Source organism: Ambystoma mexicanum, chromosome 6p (genome assembly GCF_040938575.1).
Source record: "Ambystoma mexicanum isolate Mex_15411 chromosome 6p, UKY_AmexF1_1, whole genome shotgun sequence".
NCBI lineage: Eukaryota > Metazoa > Chordata > Amphibia > Caudata > Ambystomatidae > Ambystoma > Ambystoma mexicanum.
Genome location: NC_090935.1, coordinates 868650638 through 868671918, shown reverse-complemented (window position 1 = coordinate 868671918; position 21281 = coordinate 868650638). Strand labels below are relative to the sequence as shown.

Here is a 21281-nt window from a genome sequence, read left to right as displayed (position 1 = left end):
ACATAGCTTTGCGTACAGTCACCTCTCGACTGGCTACATATTGAGGGATTTGAAACAACATGTTTTGGACCCGCTCATTGGAGGGGAAGACAAGGCCGTCCTTTGTTCGAATTAGAGCCCCTAGGAACTGCTTGACCTGACTGGGGTCTAGGCTGGATTTCTTTTCGTTGATGGAGAATCCCAGGCTGAATAAAAGATCTATTTTTCTCTTTGGGTATTTGACAGACATGTTTCGTAGGAGTCCCCTGTTATGAGCCAGTCGTCGAGGTAAGGATAAGCTGGTATGGATTGCCTGTGCAGGTGTGCTGCTGCAACTGCCAGTACCTTTATAAATACCATTGGTACAGAGGCTATGCCGAAGGGTAGTACTTTGAACTGATAGTGCTTGTCTTGTATCATGAATCCGAGGTATTTTCTGTGCGCCGGCAACACTGAAATATGAAAGTATGCATCTTTCATGTCGAATGTTGCCATGTAATCCCCCTGTGTGAGCAGGGGAATTACTTCTTGCAGAGTGACCATACAAAACATTTGGGGCTTCACAAATTTGTTCGCTGGGCACAAATCTAGTACGGGTGCATGGCGAGATCCTTTTTGGTTACAAGGAAGTACACTGAATAAATACCCTTGTTTACCTGTAGCACAGGTACGACCTCTATGTTCCCTTTTCCTGGAGGGTCTCGACTTCTTGTAGCAGGATGCGCAGATGTTTCGGCGTCAGGCGTCTTGCTCGTGGCGGTCTGAACTGGGGGGTCTGGCAGAATTCTATATAGTACCCGTGGGCAACAGTCTTCAGCACCCACTGGTCTGTAGTTATTCCCTCCCATGCTTGAAGAAATGATGTTAGCCGGTCCCCGACCGGGGATGCATGGGAGGGGGCCTGAAACTGCGGGTCATTTCTGGCCTGAGGCCGGGGAGACTCGAGGGGTAGAATTCCGGCCCCTTCCTTTAACACATTGTTGCCCCCTTGTGGGATATGGGGTGGTGTAGCTGCTGGTTCCTTGGGAAGACGACCAGTTATTTCCCAAGCCGTATTGATTTTGAGGGAAACGTTGGCCATGAAAGGAACGTCTATTCCCACTCCCCCTTCTCTATGAAGGTCTCGTGGGAATTTCAAGAGTCTTAAGAGTGCCATGCTCCTCCTTTGCAGTTTCGAGGGCTTCATCCACTGTATTTCCGAACAAATTAGCTTCCTCCACTGGTTTATTTATAAGAGAAGCTTGAGTCTCTGGTTTGAAACCAGAGTTCCTTAGCCATGCATGCCTTTTCAGAAGGGTACCCTGAGCCAAGGACCTTCCGGCTGTCTCTGCTGCATCCAAAGTACTTTTTAGCATACTCTGGTTAACTTGCTTGCCCTCTGCCACTGTTGAAAGCAGACGGGCTTGCAGCGGTTCAGGGACTTCTTGAAGGCCTTCTTCTAGCTTGGCCCATTGTGCATCAGCATAGCTGGCCAACAAGGTTGTATTATTTGCGATGCGGGTGGAATAAGCCGCAGCGATCCTCTTCCCCCAGAGTGTATAGTCTCTTACACTCCTTGTCAGGGGATGCCTACCGAGTAGATAGGGGAACCCCTGCTCTTTTCCTGGTAGTTGTCACTACCAGTGAATCTGGAGTAGAATGACCCCCGATGTAGAGGGGGAGGGTCGAAAAAGATTTTCTACCTTAGGATTCACTGCTCTAGTAAGGGCAGGTGTTAATAAAGAAGGGGCCAATCGCTTCTTGATTGAATTTAGTAGAGGAATAGCTTGGCTGACGGGTGGTTTTTCTTTTAAAATGTCCTCCACAAAATCAGCTTCTGGAACGGCTTCCTGAGTAGCAATATGGGAATGTTGCGCTGCTTTCCTCAATATGGCGTTGAAAGCCATTTCACCGTTGACCATGGAAGCCTGTCGAGTGGGGGTGGTTGGAGGGGAGTCCAAGCACAAGGAGTCAGGTTCCGGTGTTGGAGTAGGTGACTGCCAGGGGCGAGGATCAATGGAGTCTGGGTCTACTACCCAGCCCTCAGTGGGGTCCAAATGAGCCTCCTCAGAGTCGGCAAAGGGATCTTCATCTTGAGCCTCCTCCTCAGTGAGGTCATAAATATATTCCTCTTCTTCCTCATCTTGAGTAGGGTCAAAAACCCTCTGAAGCTTAGCCACAGGGAGGGGGAGAGAGGGGGAGGGGATTGGCCACTCTTGATCTCTTGGGTGTGCACTTATCAGACAGTTCTACAAACCTCTCTAGACTGTCCATGCATCCTTCAAATGTTTCTCTGGTCTAAACAGATGAACCAGAGCCGTCCAGGGGTGGAAAGGGCTCTTGTAGTTGATCTTCTGTCGCCAAATGTCGAGATTTTTCCTTTAGCGGCAAAGAAATCCCATCGCCGTCCGAAAAAGTCTTTTTTGGGGTTCCGACGGTTGACGCGTGTCCTTCTGTTTGTCTTTAGGCCGAAGGATTTACCGGAACCTAAGGAAAGGCCTAAAGACAAACAGAAAGATCCTTGGATTTCGACGAATCCCTGTCTTTGTCCTTGGGTTTTCGGTGAATCTTTGGACCGTTGTTTCCGAGAATCCACCGAAATGATCCTGGCGATGCTTTCAGTGATCACTTCAGAATCGTGAAGTTCTAAAGTTTGGGCCACTGGTTGCACGACTACTTTTGGCGGAACCGGGGCCTTCTCGGCCATGGACGCTTTCTTTTGATGCGTCTCAACGGATTCCTGAATATTGGGGGCAGCACCCTTTGATTTAGAGGGCCCAGTCGCAAGATACTTCTGTGGTTGCGGGGAGCACTGCCAATCCAGACGGTTGGCGAGCAAGGCCGAAGTTATAAGTGTGCCCGTTGGCGCTATGGATCGCTTCGACTGTTTTGTCGAAGAGGTCCCTGGGGTTGTGTTTGTAGTGTGTAAAACGTGTGCGTCTTTGTCGCCGGGGTGTACATTCCCCATAGCAGGACCTGAGTCTTGCCTAGCGGGGCCAGGGACAGATAACGCAGAGCGAAGTACTCTGCTGAGTGGCCAATCACCTCCGAATCTGAGGCTTGTTCGTCACTCAGCGCCTCGTCACTATCGGCGGTTGTGGCAGCGGGAAAGCTAGACTCAAGCCTGCGATATTCCGTAGGCCGCCCACCGCTTAACACAGCGCTCCTTCAGAGTTTTCAGGCACAGGAGCTTGCAAGCCGCACAAAGTCTCATCGTGACTAAGGGGCAAACACTGATTACATTTACAGTGTTTATTATCCTTCCAAGGGAAATTGGCCTTGCACTAAGGACAAAACCTAAATGGAGTCCTCTCCATAGGTGAGGAAATAGAAAGTGACGAGCGACCCAGGGAACGAAGAGAGAGGAAAAGAAAAGGCATTTTCAGAAAGGAAATGTCCATCCCGACCCCACTTTCCCTACTGTGTAGGCCGGCCAGAAGGCCCGGCCACGTGGTCGGCAGTGCCGACCGGAACACTGTATCAAAGTTCTGTGGAACTGTCTTCGGCGGAGATCTGGTAACAGCCGTCGATGAAGGGATGTTAGGATAATATTAAATAACTAATAAAATACGACCAAAGGTCAAAGATAACAATAGCAATTTCTCTCGATGAGCTCTGCATAAGGCGACCACTATGCTCGGCAGAAAAAATGCATCTGAGGGAACTCGACGTGTGAGGGATTTTGGTTACACTACACGTCACGTAGGGATAGTGTTACAGGCACGCCCACTTCGACATCCCTTTCGATTCTCGAAAGACAAGATGCAATACTCTGCGGTGACCACTGGATGTCGGACTATATGCACAGCAGGTGAGTCTAAGCAGATTAACAAGCAACAGAAATATGCATTACCATACTGTATACTTATTAAAAAACCCAACAAATTAGCATTAAGTGTATCTTACCTTTGCTTCCCCATCTGGTAGGAAAAGATATGCCCCACTTTTATCTTTGTTATTTGTGGTTCCATACCAGGTGAATCCCACTTTCATTTGATGGATTTTCTCATCTTCCTTAGTCTTCATTTTCTAAGAATAAGAAGTCTGCTTATGAGATCAAGATACATCTTATGCATTTATGCACTAATCAACAATTGAATGAATACACAGTGAGAGTGCAACTTCTAAAGACTGGAACAAATACAAAAATGAGTATTAAAAAGCAGTAATCCGAGAATTAACCATGTGTTCCTCTAAAAGCCCAAATTAAGTGTTCCAAATCCTGAGTGGTACCACCTAACACCCACCCCATCTTACCTATGTCTTTTCAGAGGAGAGCAATCAAGAGGTAGAGAATGAGGACTTTCAGGCACAGATAAGGCTTCTGCTCGAGGACAAGGAATTCGACCTGTAAACTGGGCTGGTTTTGTTTTTTAACTTGGCTCTAGTTTGAGTGGATTTAGAAATGAATTATAGCAGAATATTCAAGAATTCTTAATAACCCATGTTAAGAACAGAAATGGAGTACACCTCTATTACAATATTTAGGGACCACAATTTCAGGTGGGGCATCTGAGGTACTATAGAATGAAAAGTTTTACTTTGCTCCAACTATAGATCAAGAGCACTAGTATCATCTGTTCACAAATTATGATTATTCCCAATCATTAGGCTGGGAATCCTCGAACAGCACATGAGGAGCAAAACCTGCATGGATTTATGAAGCCTATTCACCTCATTTTGGACCACCTGCGCTGCAGCCAATGACGTGGCTAGACCCTATGCTCAACTCCATAGGCCATTTTTAGATCCTTTTAAGCAGGGGAGGCGGGAAGGACATATGTTAATCTATAAAAGATAATAATGTGGAGTCCTTGAATTGAGTAATATCTTTATCTCAAGCATTGGCTTTTTGGAAGATTCACATGCTTTGAATCGATTAATAAGCAAGAAATACTTAATGGCACCCGTCACCAGGAAGGAAAGAGGAATAATGAGAATCCCCACTTGGAAAATAAGTCTGCAGGGCTGCTCGCCAGACTTCAGCTCACCTTTTCAACTGTACATCCAGGCAGATGTTTTTAGTGCATGTGCGGGGAACAGCACACAACTTGACTACCATGCAGATGCCTCGAGTGAGATCAATGAAAGCATTGTTGCCATAGCAGGCATCACACCTCAGGCTGGTGTGTAATGCATATCATTGGTGAAATAGCAGGGAGTGCATCAAGTTAATCCCAACTGTAACGACTGGTCGAGTGGTTGAGCAGTCAGACTTTACACCACACACAAAGAGAGAGAAAGAGAGAGGGGGGAGAGAGGGGGGAAGAGAGAGAGAGAGAGAGAGAGAGAGAGAGAGAGAGAGAGAGAAAATATTACTTACCTAGTAATAGTCTTTGTGTGGCTTATATTTCCTTAGAATAAAATGTTTGTATAGGCCATAAACTAGTGGTTGGCTTGCATTGTGTTTTTTTGATAAGATGTGTGACGTGCTGCGCGCAAGTGTAAATGTGTTTTTATACAGAGTCGCAGCACTCAAGTTGGGAGTTGAATGGACAAAGGGGACTACGTGGATACAAGCCACAGAAAGATTATTACAGGGGAAATATTATTTGCCTTCCAACGCTATGCTTAGTGTAGATAGCAGTGCCTGGAGAAGGTAGCAGGAGAATTGAAGGAAGAGTTGAAAACAGGTATGGAGCAAAGCTGTGTACAATGTACAATTGTGGGTTTAGTTACTGGATCACCTTCGCTTCCTGCTGCAAATGATGCAAAGAATTGGCTTGTTTTCCACAGTGCCTTGGTTCAACTAACGAAGTGCGGGCAGTGCTTTCTAACCCATTCTGAGGGTTGGGGAAGACGACTTGTAATTCTATCGACTGATAAATATGAAATTATTAAATGTATTTTGGAGGGGAACGTAGATGTGTTCTAAAAACAACTTTATGCTTGTGAATATTGACAAAGCGTTCATTAACGGAGCCTACATTTTGTGTACTCTTGTAATGAGGAAGGTTACACGTTGTACGTTTGCTCCTTTAAAGGGGCTTTATGCATTGCCTTGAAAGAAAGTCCCATTATTTTCTGAAGGACTGTGTTTAGATCCCAGCAAGGCAGAGGGGGATGCATGACTAGTGGGTAAATTAGTTTTACACCTTCCATAAACGCTTTAAATATAGGCACTTTCCCAGTGGTCGAAGTGAGTGGGAGCGGTCGGGGGCGGTGCTCCTCTACTTTTTAAAAATATGTTTTACAGCTCCTATACTTTTATTTTAAAAAGAAACTGTTCCGGAATGGTTTCGTTTTAAAATAAAAGTGTAGTAATATGTTGCAGCTTGCATTTTCAGTGCACTGCACTGAACGTTCCCATAAACAGCAGGTGAAAGTGTTTGGGGGTTTGTATTCTGTGTGGGAGGGAGCATGCTGATGAGGTTTGTGGTGAGTGGGTGCAGGCCAGCAGGGAACATAGGCCACTACTTCTTTTCGTACACTTCGACCACTGCACTTTCCACCATGAAAGTGAAGTGACCTCTCATCAGGTAAGTCAGGCAGCAGGAGGATAAACAAGGAAAATGCTTTTATTGTGTTACAGTCAAGTAGCAAGAGGGACACAGGAGAGCAGTGGGTTAACATCCATTCCAGGTGGCTCCCATCCAGTAAGCCCCTTCAGCTGTCCCCCGTGGAACCCTTAACATCACTAGGTTCCATTACACTTCTAAATTTCCACACATAGAACCATAGGGACAGTCACTGTAAAAGGGGATGTGTGTACCGCATACCACACACCTCCCTTCCCATGGAAGAGAAAAATAATGACTGAAATTAAACATCCGACACATGTTCAAAGCTCATCATCTCGTCACACGTGCACTGGTGACCTAATAAGCTCCAGGTGTGTACAGAAACTTACAACAAACTCAAAACACTGCTTTTCCAACCTTCACAAAAATAACGAAACACCTTCCGCCTCAGTCTCCCAGTCTGTGGGCCGTGAGGCTGCCAACCTCACGCAAAAACCTGCTAATTAGCACTCCATTCTATCCTCTGGGCCATCAGTTTCACTTAAGTGGACCTGCCACATCCAAGTCACGGGACTGCCAAGAACAACCATTTACCTCCGAGTCCATTGATCTTGACTAAGCAAAACTAAAACGGAAAATCAGAAACGGCACATGTTCAGAAGTCACTACCAAATTTACGTGGACAGCATCCTCAAAACCACACACACCTCCTCTCCATATAGCACACATAAGAGGTGAGAAAGCGACAGAAAAGATACTCACAAAACAAAGACAAATATTCAACACGTGTGCGTGCAGAGGAGCAGCACAAACTTAATACACCAACAAGAGACCCCATGCCGCAGTGAAAAAGGTGCAATACAATAGATATTGTGCACACTGCCAATTTACCTCTTACGTACAAGCAGCACAAACTCAACCAACTGTTCCACACAACGTTGGTGCCGGTACCTCAACTCACATCCTGAGCGCCACGGCCGTGTCGGAGGTACCATCAAGTAGCCACACATTAACATCCCTCAAATCATTTCGGGTGATCGCATTTCATTTAAGGTGGTGCACAATTGTAAATAGTAGGCTAAAAAAAACACACCTTTTAGCATTCTAACACTAAATGCAACAACTTTTCAAGTAATTTCGAATCAATTTGAGTGATCACATTTAAGATGGTGCACAATTATAAATTGTAGTCTTAAAGCCCACACCTTTTAGCATTCTATTGATACATGTAACAGCTTTACAAGCTGGCACATCATTTTGGGTCAGGAGCCCACCCATTTTAACGTCTTTCACATATCTTTAACCATTTGTTAAAACGTCCTTTGTTTTTTAAGTCTATGTACAATTCTAGGTTAGCTACTCCTAGAACCTCCTAGAACGCACACCTTCACAAACGTCGTCATTTTGCATGTAAAACAATTATTAGACCATGCAGCACCTGTGTCATAGTCATGTCATTTAAGGTTTCAATAAGCCCAGGGCACTGTTGTGATGCATACTCCGTCGTCGTTCTCTAACTGCAGGGTTCGAGAATTATGCCAGAGTCAGTTGTAATGAGGATGCCTGCATGAATGTAGGGCACCTCCCTTGGGCTCTTTTAATAAAACAAACGTATAGCCTCTAGTGCTTCAAACCCAACAGTGGCGACGAGGATGCACTAAAGTGCCGAGCCAGAGCCCCAGGGACCCAACGACTTTCCGACACACCCAAGAAGAGGAGCGGACACTGCAGACAGGGAACTGCCGCTCAGTGATCCGAGCAAAGGAGTCAGTGGGCCAGCCGGACTGAGCCCAAGGTGGTAATACCACAATAAAAGACAGAAACAAGGTACTTACGGCACAGCAAGAAGTATTTCAAAGGCTAGACCCTGCGCATGCATAGCGCTTGCCACAGAGAAGTTGGAGGAAGAGACCCTAATACGTTCCATAACGTGATGGCCATTTTGTTTTGTTTGTACGATCAACACGGCAATGCAAACATGGAGCACAATGATCGCTCTGTTGATTTAAAGGCACCTCAACATTTACAAGGTGCGGCAGCTACAAAGGCTACATTCAAAGTAAACACACTTGAAGGACACACACACACAAAGATTCAAAACGACAAACAGGGCTGAAGCTATGCAGAACACTCCTGCTCCCTGCCCTTTTCTTGCCAATCCTGGCAGCCCCACCACACCGTGGGAACAGTGGGTGGATACTTTTCAAGTAAATTTACGAGCCATTGGTGGAACAAAATGTAACAATGATCTTAAGGAGGCCACTTCACTGAATGGCATAGGAGCCAAAGCACTCAGGAATTTCCACACACTTCCCAACCATGCTAGCAATGACAAAGGAACAGGGGATTCTGCTAGTGCCAGTAGCAATAGGCGCTATGAAACAGCACTTCACAAGCTCACCACAAACTTCAGGAACAAGACTAATGTGGTCCTAGAGAGGTATCACTTCTGCTCCAGAAAACAGAATAAAAAGGAATCAGTGGATACCTACATTGCTGCCTTAAGGGGGTTGCTTGCAATGTGCAAGTTTACCAGAGCTGCAGACAAATATCTAAGAGACCAACTGGTACTCCATACCGCTGATTTGCATATACAGCAAAGATTGTGGAAAGCTAAGGACCCCACGCTAGACCAGGCAGTAGAGATTGCCAGGACTATGGAATTGGAGGATAAGTGCATGAAGACTGTGCAAAACAAACAAGATGTAACAGAAATTAAGAGTGTGCAAATAGAAAGAGAAGATAATGAGGACGCCATAGTAGCATTGATAAGGAAAATGTACACAGCGGCTTCCAAAAAGAAACCTTGTGATAAATATAGAAGGGAGTGAGAGACCTTTAATAAAATGCAGTGGAGATGTTACAAATGTGGTAGAAATAAAAATCCCAAAGGTGACAGAAAATTCCCAGTACATGCGGCAGAGTGTTCCAAATGCGGCAATATGGGGCATTTTGGAAATGTTTGCAGAACTGCAGGGCAAGGATGGGCACAAATAGTACAACATACGAGGAAGGTAACCGCAATGTCAAAATCTGAGCTTTGGAAGAAATGGGTGTCCCAAGCAGTTTGTTATCCACATCAAGTTACGGAGAAGAACAGGCAGTAGAAATATTGATAATCTGCTCAGGGGGAAAGAGGTCCATGGGTGTGCATGAATGTCAATGAGACACCCATACAAATGATGGTGGACACAGGGTCTCCCTACGCAATGGTGGATGGTCAAACATATAAAAAAATTAAATGGGCGGCCCGAAGATTTGAGAATAACCAGTGTCAGAGCCACAGGGTGTGGCAAAAGTCCCATACATATCATGGGTTATAAATGGGTTAATCTCAATTTTAAAGGTAGAGAAATGGGTTAGGACGAAATTACCTAACCAGAAATGAGCGACCTCACCAAAAGACACCACAAAAAGTTCTAACTACGAAAAGTTCTAACTACCAAAAGTTTGAACTTTTTGCGTTATGTGCTTAGGTGTTTTGGTGGGGTCGGTCCCCCGCAACATCCCGCTCACTATACAACACACTACAGTGAGCGAGGGTTGCAGGGGAAACCCATGCATGTTCGCTTGGGAAATGTACAAACATTTTGTATTCGTGCATTTCCCATGTGAACATTTCCCATGCGGACAAAATCACGTAGATCCAGAGAAACATACTGCAAGCTATATGTGGCAGAAAATGGATCTTGGGTGGTAGGATGGGAGAACAGTCAGCCCTCCGAAATAAAAATACACCCAGGAGAGGCGACTCTGATATCGTGTCTGTCCAGTGAAGACTTTAATACCAATGAGGGATTAGCAAAGACTTTTCCATTGGTGTTCAATGTGAAAATTGGGATGATTAAAGGTTTAAAACATAGGATTGTGTTGAAGAGAGGAGCCAAACCAATTGAGCACAGAGTAAGAAACATTCCAGTTGGGAAAAGAGAAGCACTAGAGTTGACCGATCGAGTCTTCTGAATGGTTGTCCCCGATCGTAATTGTACGCAAACCAGACAATTCCCTAAGGATGTATGTCTACCTTTGGGATCGTAACACTAGTATTTGGATAGACAGGCACCCTTTGCCAAATATAATTGAAATGCTGACAACCATAAAGGCTGCCAAGTACTTTACCACACTTGACTTGTCATCAGCATACCATCAAGTGGTGTTAGATGAAAGTTCAAAGCATTTAATTTCATTTGTCACTCCCCTGTGGGCATTCAGATATCGACGCATGCCTTTTGGCCTAGCATCTGTTGTAGCAGTCTTTCAAAGGTTGATGCTACAGCTTTTTGGGGGCCTTGATGGCGTATACTATTTTCAGGATGACATTTTAATTGCAAATATGACGGAAGAGGGCAACAAAGCCAAACTATTAGGAGTTCTGCAAGTAGTACAAGAAAAAGACTTACAATGAAAATGTATAAGTGCAGAATTAAAGTGGGAGAAGTGACGTATTTGGACACAATAAATTCTGAAGGAATTAGCCCAAAAATGAGTCTTGCTGATACCATATCAAATATCCCGGCTCCCTCCAATAAAGACCAATTTCGCAGTTTTTTAGGATTAGCGGAATACTATTTGAAATGTGTACCATATTTTACAGACAGAACACAACACATGAGGAATCGCATGACAAAATCATCAAGATTTGTGTGGTCTGAAGAGTGCCAAGAGGAACTGGAGAACATAAAGACCATAAATGGTGCACCAACTGTCAGAATGTTCAGTAGCACAACCTCTAACGAAATCACAGTTAGTAACGTCGGCCCGGGCGGTGTTCTGGAGCAAGTTCAAGAGAATGGTGTGGTACCAATTGCTTTTGCTTCACGTGTACTGAAGGCGGCTGAGTTGAATTATTCAACTATAGAAAAAGAAGCACTAGGAGTTAAATGGATTCAAGAGCATTTTAGAGGATTGATATGGGGTATTCCAGGAATCATCAAGACTGATCACAAACCGCTGATCGAAGTCTTAAATTCGAAGAATCCGCATTTAGTTTACCTTACAATTTGCAGGTGGATCCTTGACATAATACAATTTGATTTAAGAATAGTATACATGCCTGGAAAAATGAATGTTGTGGATTGCTTTTCCGATGATGCCATGGGATAATGGAGAACAAAATCAGGACCAAATTGATGAAAAGGACATGGAATGCATTATAGCACACATTGAACCAGGGATTACGAAGGAGGAGTGGGCTTGACCGTCTTCGAGGGGACCTTGAGCAAAGATTACTGCAACAGGCTCTACAGGAAGGATGGGAGAAGATTGATCATGCTCGGAAAGAATATGCACAAATTCAAAATGAGATTACGGAAGATTCCATGTGTGTTTTTAGGGGGGGATTGAGTAATCCCAACTGAAACTTTAATGAAGAGGATCATGAATTTAGCACATACAGGTCATCTTGGAAGGAACCTTATGAAAAGAAGGATTAGAGAATGTTATTGATGGCCAGGAATGTGGAACAATGTTGAAGAAGTTGGTAAGTAATTGCCATCCATGTGCCGAAAGTTACAAGAGCAAGTGAATGCAAGTAGCTCTGTTACAACCTGTGGAAATTCCAGACATGGTATGAAAAAAGCTAGCCAGACACATCACAGGCCCCTTTGAGACATGATACACAAAAAGTATATATATATATATATATATATATATATATATATATATATATATATATATATATATATATATATATATATATTAGTGTTAATAGATTACACTTCAAAGTAGGTTGAGTGGGGAGTGATGGAGGGAAGAACAACAACAAGAAAGATTGTGCGATTTTTAGAAGAAGTGTTCAGCAGAGAGGGTGATTCCCAAGAAATGGTATCCGACAATGGGGCCCAATTTGTGTCAGGGGAGATGCAAACAGTCCTAAAAGATCGAGCTATTGAACATAAAGTTATCTCACTATACCATCCCATGGCGAATGGACTAGTGGAACGCATGAATGGATTTGTAAATACAACTGGCTGTGGCTAATTCGTTACCTTGGAGAGATACTCTCAAGGTGGCACTAAATGCGTATAGAATGACCCTTCCCATTCTACGACAGAAGAACCACCATTTGGAATGATGAGAGGGAGAGCAAAATCCAACAGGTTGAGACAACCGTGGTTGCAAACAAAAAACAGTAAAAAAACAGGCCAAGGATATTGTAAAAAGTGTGAAAGAAAAACAAAAGAAATACAAGGAATATTATGATCATACCATGGATCCAAGAGAAACAAAGTTCAAGAAAGGAGATTGGGTTTGTGTAAAGGAGCCTAGAAAAGTGTTGAAATAATTGCCCAGATTCAGGGATGTGGATAAAGCATCAGAGAAGTCTGCAATTTTGGATGATGGAAGAAGGTGGTCATGTGACGATGTTGTGCAATCCAGCAAACAGAGAAGAGCGAAAGATATGACCTGTCTTGAGAAGTCAAGCGCCGACTCGTGGTCAGGGATTGTCAAAGTATGCTGGGGGATCGCTTTTGAGGAGCGGTGATGATCCAGTTAATCAGATGCCTTTGAGGAACAGGAAATGAACCCCAAATTTCAAATGACTGTGCTTATTATTAACTGTATCCTTTTTGTTCACCTGCTGCCCCAGTCCCACCTCCTCATTCCCTTTCCTTCCCTTGTTCACATTCCCTGTTAATATGTCGAGGGGAGATGTTGTGATGCATACTCTGGCGTCGTTCTCGGACGGCAGGATTCTAGAATGGCGCCGGAGTCAGTTATAATGATGCCTGCATGATGGGGGGCAGCTTCTTGGGGGCTCTTAATAAAACACTCATCTATAAACGTATGGCCTCTGGTGCTTCAAACATAATAGGCACATGAACATTTAAGCCAGTTCCAGGTTCTCCATACACTACTTACCCAGGTGCACATTACATCCGCAGCAGCGTACATCTGGTTTTAACCCCAGATGCATAATATTTCATTTTGTCACCCAATTTCACTGTATATCATCATCAAAGCTTCAGGTTATTAGTGCTTTTGTATCAACGTAAAGGGAACACACCTGGCTAGCGTGTGATACCCTATTCACCACAGATTGCCTGCACTAATAATTATCCTTGCATTATCAAATACATAAAACCGGGATGTAGGGTGCCACTGGACAGAACAGTGGTGATCAGGCACCACGCTTGTCAGTGTGGCAACCCAAAATGAAAACACATCCCAACAATTAATTTTCTTAAATAGTGCAAAACATTCCGCTTCCCAACCTTTTGCGCACGTAATTGCTCAATAATATACAATAATATAATGAGATCACACATAATTGTACCCCTTACACCATTTTGGCTGTAAATAATCATTAATGATCTTCCACAGCCCATCATTGCGGCTCCTGTAAGAGCATGTTAATGAGCAGCATTGGATCGATGCACATAATTCATTAGCAGCATTACGTCGTGATTTAGTAAAACTGATGTTTAGTGCTTCTGCTCTCATAAACATGCGAATATATTGCTGAATAAACACCCAGATCAGACTGAAACACTGTATAAGCGATTAACCAGAATGCAAACACTGGACATGAAAACTTTCAATCAGCAACATAACAATGAATCTTTTGTCCCAGCAATGCACGTTAGTTTTCATCAAATACTAGTAAACCGGCTTCAAGCAACAGCTCGTTTGCGTGTTTGCAAAATAAATAAACTGGCAAAATCGTTTTTAATCCTTTCACCCAACGCCACCATACATAACTACAGTGGGGCAGTACCGTCATGCGCAGCTCTGAACACTCAGTTTCTCATGAGATCCCATTATGATGGCTGCCAGCATTATAAAACCGTGTCCTGTGATATTTGTGCCCTGGGAAAAACTTCCATTCACACGTAAACACCCTCCAGTTCTGCCCACATCATCACGTCGGAGAACATTGGTAGAGCCCTTCCTTTAATGTTCTGCTTCTCTCGGCTTTTTGATCACAGGGACAATGGCACCTGGTTAAAATGCATGCGTTCCACCCTAGCGGCAGGGGGTGGAATGCGGGAGATTTCGTTGGGCACACGCCACCCACTGCCCCTTGGGATCACAACTTCTCAAATGTCTTCTCGGGTCCTTAGCTCTCCATTATTTTTCTGCAGCATATGTTACAGTGATCGCTTTTCATTTAAGGTTTCAATAAGCCCAGGGTGCACAAACATTTAATTATAATTATTAGGTGGAAATTACATCCACAGTATTGTACATCTGGTTTTAACAAGGTGTGTAGTCTGCTAGTAGAGCTAAATATGCTTTTAGCAAGTTGTAAACAACACCTGATGCAAAGAGAAAAGGCAAGTAGGTAACAATATCTGCTGATGAGCAAGTTATTGGATTAATGTGCTTTTTTGGACACCAGTTCCACTTACCCTTACACTTTTTAAAGGAACAGTGTCTAGTGTTACGTTTCCTTACTTCACGCAAGATGTCCATGCATCATAGCGGGAAGAGTAAATGGCTAAACTGTATGACTTCAGGGGCAAGGCTGCCACGTTCTTAGTGTGAGAACGTGGGTGTGTTATCGACTGCCGCTGGTATGTTAGCAGGTTGTGAAATGGGTGGTGTTTGTTTGGTGGACACAGTTACGCTTACCTGTTCTCTGGAGTCTTGCAGAGGTCACTATGGAGGTTGTCACGACTTCCTGCCAGACTCCAAGTGTGCTTCAAAAATGAGCTCAAGTGGAATCCACCAAGGAGGGATTGGGTTGTTTGGCCATCTGCCTCTCCCAGTGGCTTGTGAAGCTGTAACTGTCACCATTGTCGCTACAGACTATGCTGCATCACCTGTAACACGAGCAAAAGGGTACATGTGGGTAAGGAATTCCCCACCTCCGTTCTGCCACCCTCTGGTACCCTTACCTCTCCCCACAATGTATCTGAAGGCGTGTAAGAAGCACTGGGAAGTAATTTGAGCCAGTTGCATCGCTACATTCAACGTCATAAGCCTGTTGACATCAACTTGATTGATTGATATATTTATAGAGCGCTTTACATCAAGGCGCTGTACAATGGAACAACAAAATACAGAGTAATAACAAATAACATTGTGAGCAAAGTGGCAACTTGAATCATTCAACAACAAAACAGTGCAAAGAGCAATTGACAGAGGGGGGAGAAGTGGAGTGGGAACAGGAGAGTAGAGGGAGGGGCGGGGGAAGGATTGAGTGAGTGTAGAAGGAAGGGAGAGAGAGTGTAAAATAGAGAGGGAAGGTGGTAAGGGAGGGGAGCGATTAGAAGAGGGGAAAGACAGGGGGAGTAGAGAGGGCAAGGGGGGCTTCAAGGTGGGGATTGGAGGAGGAGGGATGTAAGGGAAGTGCAAAATGAGGTGAGGGTAGCAGAAGAGCGGATTGAGAGGGGGAGAGAGTTCCAATGCAGAGGAGCAAGAAGTTGGAAGGAGCGGAACCGGGAGGAAGCGCAGGGGGAAGGAGGTACAGAGAGGAGGAAGTGGTCAGCGGATCGAAGGGAGCGAGAGGGGGAGTAGAAGGAGAGAAGGGAGGAGAGATAAGGAGGGACAAGACCATGAAGGGATTTGAAAACAAGGCCAAAAAAGTGGAATTTAAGTTGTAGGTGGAAAGGTAGCCAGCCTAGTCGAGAGAGCGAAGAGGAGATGGGGTCACGGGAGGTAAGGAGACAGAGGGTTCGAATGGCAGCGTGGTATATAGATTTAAGAGGGGCAAGCTGAGATGAGGGAAGACCGAAAATTATAGAGGAGCAGTAGAAGAGGCGGGAAAAGATGAGTGAGGAGATTAGGAGTTTGGTGGCATGGAATGTGACGGAGGGACGGATTTTGCGAATATTGTAGAGGTGGCATCTGCAGGAGCGGGAGGTGAGTGAAATGTGTTGCGAGAAGGTGAGAGAGGAGTCAAAAAGAACACCTAGGTTGCGAGCATGAGGGGAGATAGGGAGATTGGAAGGAGGAAAGTGGATGAACGGCGGAGGAGAGGAAGGGGGAAGAGTGTTAGCGGGGAAGAAAAGGACTTCGGTTTTATCGGTGTTAAGTGAGAGAAAGCGGGAGGACATCCAGTTCTTAATGGCTGTGAGACAAGAAGAGAGTTTAAGGTGGAGGTCAGGTGTGAAGGAGGAGAAAGAGAGAAATAGTTGGGTGTCGTCCGCATAGAAATGATGGGAGATGCCAAAGGAGGAGATGACATGGGCAATGAGGGAGGTATAGAGAGAGAAGAGGAAAGGGCCAAGTACAGAGCCTTGAGGAACACTGTAAATAAGAGGGAAGGAAGGAGAGATCTGGCCTCCCCATGAAACAGCAAAGGAACAAGAGGGAAGGTAAGAGGAAAGCCATTTTAGAACAGGGCCTTTGAACCCGAAGGAGGAGAGAGCCTGGAGCAGGAGTGGATGATCGACAGTGTCAAAAGCGGCAGAGAGATCAAGGAGAATAAGTATGGAGGATTGCTTTGCATGGCGAGCAGAGAGGAGCGAGTTGAGAATCGAGGTGAGAGCAGTTTCAGTGGAATGTTTGGGACGGAAGCCAGATTGGAAAGGAGAAAGGAGAGAGAAAGTAGAGACAAAGGAAGAGAGTTGAGAGTAGGCAAGGCGTTCAAGGAGTTTAGAAGGGAAAGGCAGAAGAGAGATAGGTCTGTAGCTGGCAGTGAGCAGTGGATCAGCAGAGGGTTTCTTAAGAATAGGAACGATCGTTGCATGTTTGAAAGCAGAGGAGATAGATGAGGACAGGCAGGAGTTGAAGAAAGTGGTAAGGTAAGGGATAAGAAGAGGGTAAATTTTAGGGATGAGAACGGAGGAGAGAGGGGGCGGATTTGGGGTGGGCTTTGGATAGAAGGGAGGAGACTTCCGAAGGGGAAACAGATGAGAAGACAGACATGCTGGAAGAAAGAGGAGAGGGGGGAGGAGAAGAGAGGGAGTCAGAGAGGGAGTTCATTTTTTCCTGAGTGTGATGATTTTGGAGGAAAAGTAGTTGGTGAAGTCAAAGGGAAAAAGTGTGGAATTAGATGAGGGGTCAGGAGAGGGAGGAGTGAGGAGGCGGGAAAGAGTTTGAAAAATCCGACGAGGATGTGAGGCTTGAGACTGTAGAAGGTTAGAGTAGTAGGAGGATTTGGCTGTAGCAAGGCAAGAGTTGTAAAGTGCATGGTAAGAGAAGTAAGAGGTTTGATTAGAAAGCGAGGGAGTTTTGAGCCAAAGTCTTTCAAGACGCCTGAGAAGGAAGTAGGGCGGAAGAGAGAAAGGGGATAGAGATGGTCAAGGGCAGTGGAGATGGAAGACAAGAGGGAAGCGAGAGCATCATCAGGAGAGAGTAGTGCAAAGTCATGGTGAGATGGAAGAGAAGAAGAGCAGGTGTCAGAGAAGAGGGTAGTGTCAAAATCACACAGGTCGCGACGTGAGTAGATTGGAGCTGAGGGATTAGTAATAGTGGAGGATGAGAGAGGAAAGGGAGAACGAGAGTAATGCATGGTCAGAGAGATAGACAGGGAGAGAAGAGACAGGGGAGGAGGGATAGGAGGAGTTGAAGATAAGGTCAAGAGTGGAACCAGAGGAGTGAGTAGGGGATGAAGGGAGGGGGGAGAGGAGGTAGGAGTCAAGGATAGAGAGGAGGGGAGAAGATTGGGGGGAGAAGGAAGATGGATGTTAAAGTCGCCAAGCACTGTTAGAGGAGAGGGGGAGGGAGAAATAAGTGAGAGGAGGTGATCCAGATCTTCAAAGGAGGAGGAGAGAGGGCCAGGGGGACGATAGATGATCAGGAAAGAAATAGGGTGGGGAGAGGAGAATGATTTGTAGAGGAATTCAAAGGAAGGGAAGGTGGGAAGAGATGGGGATGAGGAGGAGGAGGTGTATTTGGGGTTGTACAGGAGACCGACGCCTCCACCGCGGCCAGAGGGGTGGGGGCGGGGTATGGTGGAAAGATGAGGAAGAGGTCATTAAGGAAGCTGGGACAGAGGTATTATGAGGGGGAATCCAGGATTCAGTTAGGCAGAGGAAATGAAGGTTAGGACGAAAGAATAGATAGTGTCGCAGTGGTTTTGTTACAGATGTATCTGGCATTCCAGAGAGCAGTATTCATGAGGGCAGCATGGTTGGAAGTGGGAGGGTAGAGAAGGTAAGGGCGGTGAGAAAGGGAAGGAGGGTGGCTAGGGGAGTGGGGGAGAGGATAGTGGAGGGGACTAGGCATCAGGAGGAGCGAGGAGAATAGAAGGGAGAGGAGTAGAGGGCAAGGAGGAGAGGGGGTGAAGTGGAAGGGAGAAATGACAGATCACATAGGGTTAGGGGGAGTAGGTACTGGGGAATCAAGTGGGGAGTCCAAATGAAGATGGTTCAAAGGTGGACCTGAGTCAGTGGTGTGAGACAGCCGGGAAGGGCCCAAAGAGTCAGATGGGCAAGTTCGCGTGACTGAGATTGGAGGAGTGGTGCAGGAAAATGGGGAGGAAGTTCTGAATTGTAGCAGGAGGTCACGGTTCCAGTGCTGAAGGATTACCGGCAGGACCTAATAGGGTCAAAAGGAGTAAGCACTCAAGGACATGGTTGGAGGAGAACTGGTGTCTTAGGCAAGAAGGAAAGTAGCAGTTTCGGGCCGCTGTACCCGAGTGTGAGCCAACATGTTATAAGGTGGTAAAAGGGCCGATGCAGAGAGATGACCAGCCAGCGCCCAGAGAGATATAGGAGTAGGTATGGAAAGTGGTGGTTGGGGGAGAACAGCAAACTGCGGTGGGCGGTGTGAGAGCAGAATGAAGGAAGTTACCACAATGCAGGGCCGAAGTTCATTCCACCACTCAGGAGGACCTGAAGCTGGATCCAGGTGTGGCTGGAGTCTCACCAGAGCTCAGTGCAGTGGAGAAGGGACCGTTGAGGAGACGGGGAGCCTCAGAACCACAGTGGGGTTGGAAGGTGAAGGTCCCAGGAGGAGATGCAGGGGGAGGTCCCAGGAGATCCGAAGACTGATCCAGATAGGATCCAGATACTGCCGCAGGTTGAATAGGGTCAGCGTAGTGAAGGAGGGGGCCGACAAGGAAGGGGAGCACTTCAGAGCTGCGGAAGGGATGCACAATGCTGCCTCGTCTCAGCCCAGGAATAGGGGCGGGAGACAGATGGAGATTCCAGGCGGATCCGACTCTGGCTCAGTGGGCAGTCACAGGCTCGCCAGGGCCCCGTAGAGTTGAGAGGGGGCTGGTGAATGGACGGAGTGCACCGAGGCCACAGAATGGACACGCAGAGTTGCCTCAATGCTATCCGGATTCTGGAGCCAGATAGATGACCTGAGAGGTACTGAGTCCAGCACATCGGATGGACGCAGGCTTGGCCGGATCCTGTGTGGTGTAGAAGAGGCTCACAAAGCGGCGATGTAGGTCGACCACCGGGACCCCGTGTATGGAAGAGGAGGGTCCGGACCCCGCGTGCTGAAGAGGAGCCCAGTGGTCGGGAGAGATCCCAAGTTGGATTAGGTGCTGGCTTGGTAGGTGGCTGTGACCCAGGAGAGGTGCTCCGATGGCTGCAGAGGTCAGATGGAGGGTCCAGGGGATTGTCCCTGGCGTCAGGTGTGTAGTGGTGGGCGGGGATGACTGCCGCCTTGGATGTCAGCGAGGCGGGAAGGATCCCGCAGGGCCGGCCTGATAAAGCGGGAGAAGGCCGACCCGGGGCTCAGGCTGAAGCTGCTGACCCTCGCCGTCCGCCGGGACTCTGAGTGAGGAAGCAGAGGGCCCAGACCCGGAACTGTAGCTGTACTGGAGTCTGTGGTAGCTGCACCTGGACTTCCGACCTGTGAGAGGTGCTCTGGGGGCAGCACAGGGCGTGTGGAGATTCCGGGGGTTGCTGCCGGCACCAGGTACGCAGTGGTGGGCGGGGGTGACTGCAGCCTTGGAACCCGCAGAGCTGGCCTGATGAAGGAATGGAAGAAGGCTGTCAAGGGGCTCGAGTCAATGCTGATCAGGACGGACCCAGCCCACACCATCCGCCGGGGCTCTGCGTGTGGAAGAGGAGGGAATTTCCTAACAAACGAGGTGCATGCATCTGCCTGGCAGGTTCCCAAGATTGCATCGCAGCTGCATATCCCTTCCATTCCAGTAGATAATAGACTTCTTCTCGCTCCCTTGGATTTGAGAATGACTTTGTATTCAGGATTCCTATCTACTAGCACTGGTTTTGGCAACAGCGCATATCTGAGAATGTTGGTTTGATAAGGGGGACATTAAATAGGGGGTGGGTGCAGAGCTGGGGAGGGCCAAGCTGATGTATTGCTGAAGACCCTATGAGGGCTGAGACAGAAAATGGCCCCAAGTATCTTGGGTGGAATTTGCAGGGCCCCTTCAAATGCATGTGTTTTGTGGCCACACACACCTTGGCCCCAATCTGGTATGAGGGTGCACCCTTTCATGACCGGTGTGAAAATCTCTTGTAGGAGGTCTTTGCTCGTTGGAGGTTCCCTATAACTTGTGTAAATGTGTGCTGTATTGGCATGTAACCCAAACCCATGAACTGCCTGGACTGTTCCCGTGACAGCCTGGCTGTAGATAGAGCGACGTGGATACCACCCATGCAACAGGAAGAATGGTGAATAACCCATGGATGTATGAAGGGTGTTGTACACATACTCATCTGTCCACAGGATGTCCAATAAGTCTTGGTCAGTCTGACCTAGCATACATCTTAAGTATTGTTCGAGTGTTTGGCTCACTGTTTCCATCTGTCTGAGGGTGGTAGACGGTGGACAGATGGGGAACGATGTGTGTGGCAACCTAACAGGTTTGAAAGGAATTGGCGTCCCCTGTCGGAAATGCTGATCAAGGTGACCCCACGTACTCTCACGATGTGTTGTAGAAAGATTTGTGCTAAAGTGTTTGAATTTGGCACCCCCCTTTAAATGGTTTGAAATGTTACATCTTGGAGAGTTGTTTTACTACCACCAGGATGGTTTTAAATCCAC

The 21281-nt window shown here is 46.4% G+C and overlaps 1 protein-coding gene across 1 annotated transcript in view; it reads right to left on the bottom strand.

Annotated features, from left to right (window-relative positions):
* MAN2A1 (mannosidase alpha class 2A member 1) overlaps positions 1-21281 on the bottom strand; it is a 1346034-nt gene that overhangs the window by 385128 nt on the left and 939625 nt on the right. The window contains exon 15 of the mRNA XM_069625484.1: positions 3865-3987. Coding sequence (XP_069481585.1) covers positions 3865-3987 — 123 coding nt within the window. The remainder of the gene's footprint in view (positions 1-3864; positions 3988-21281) is intronic.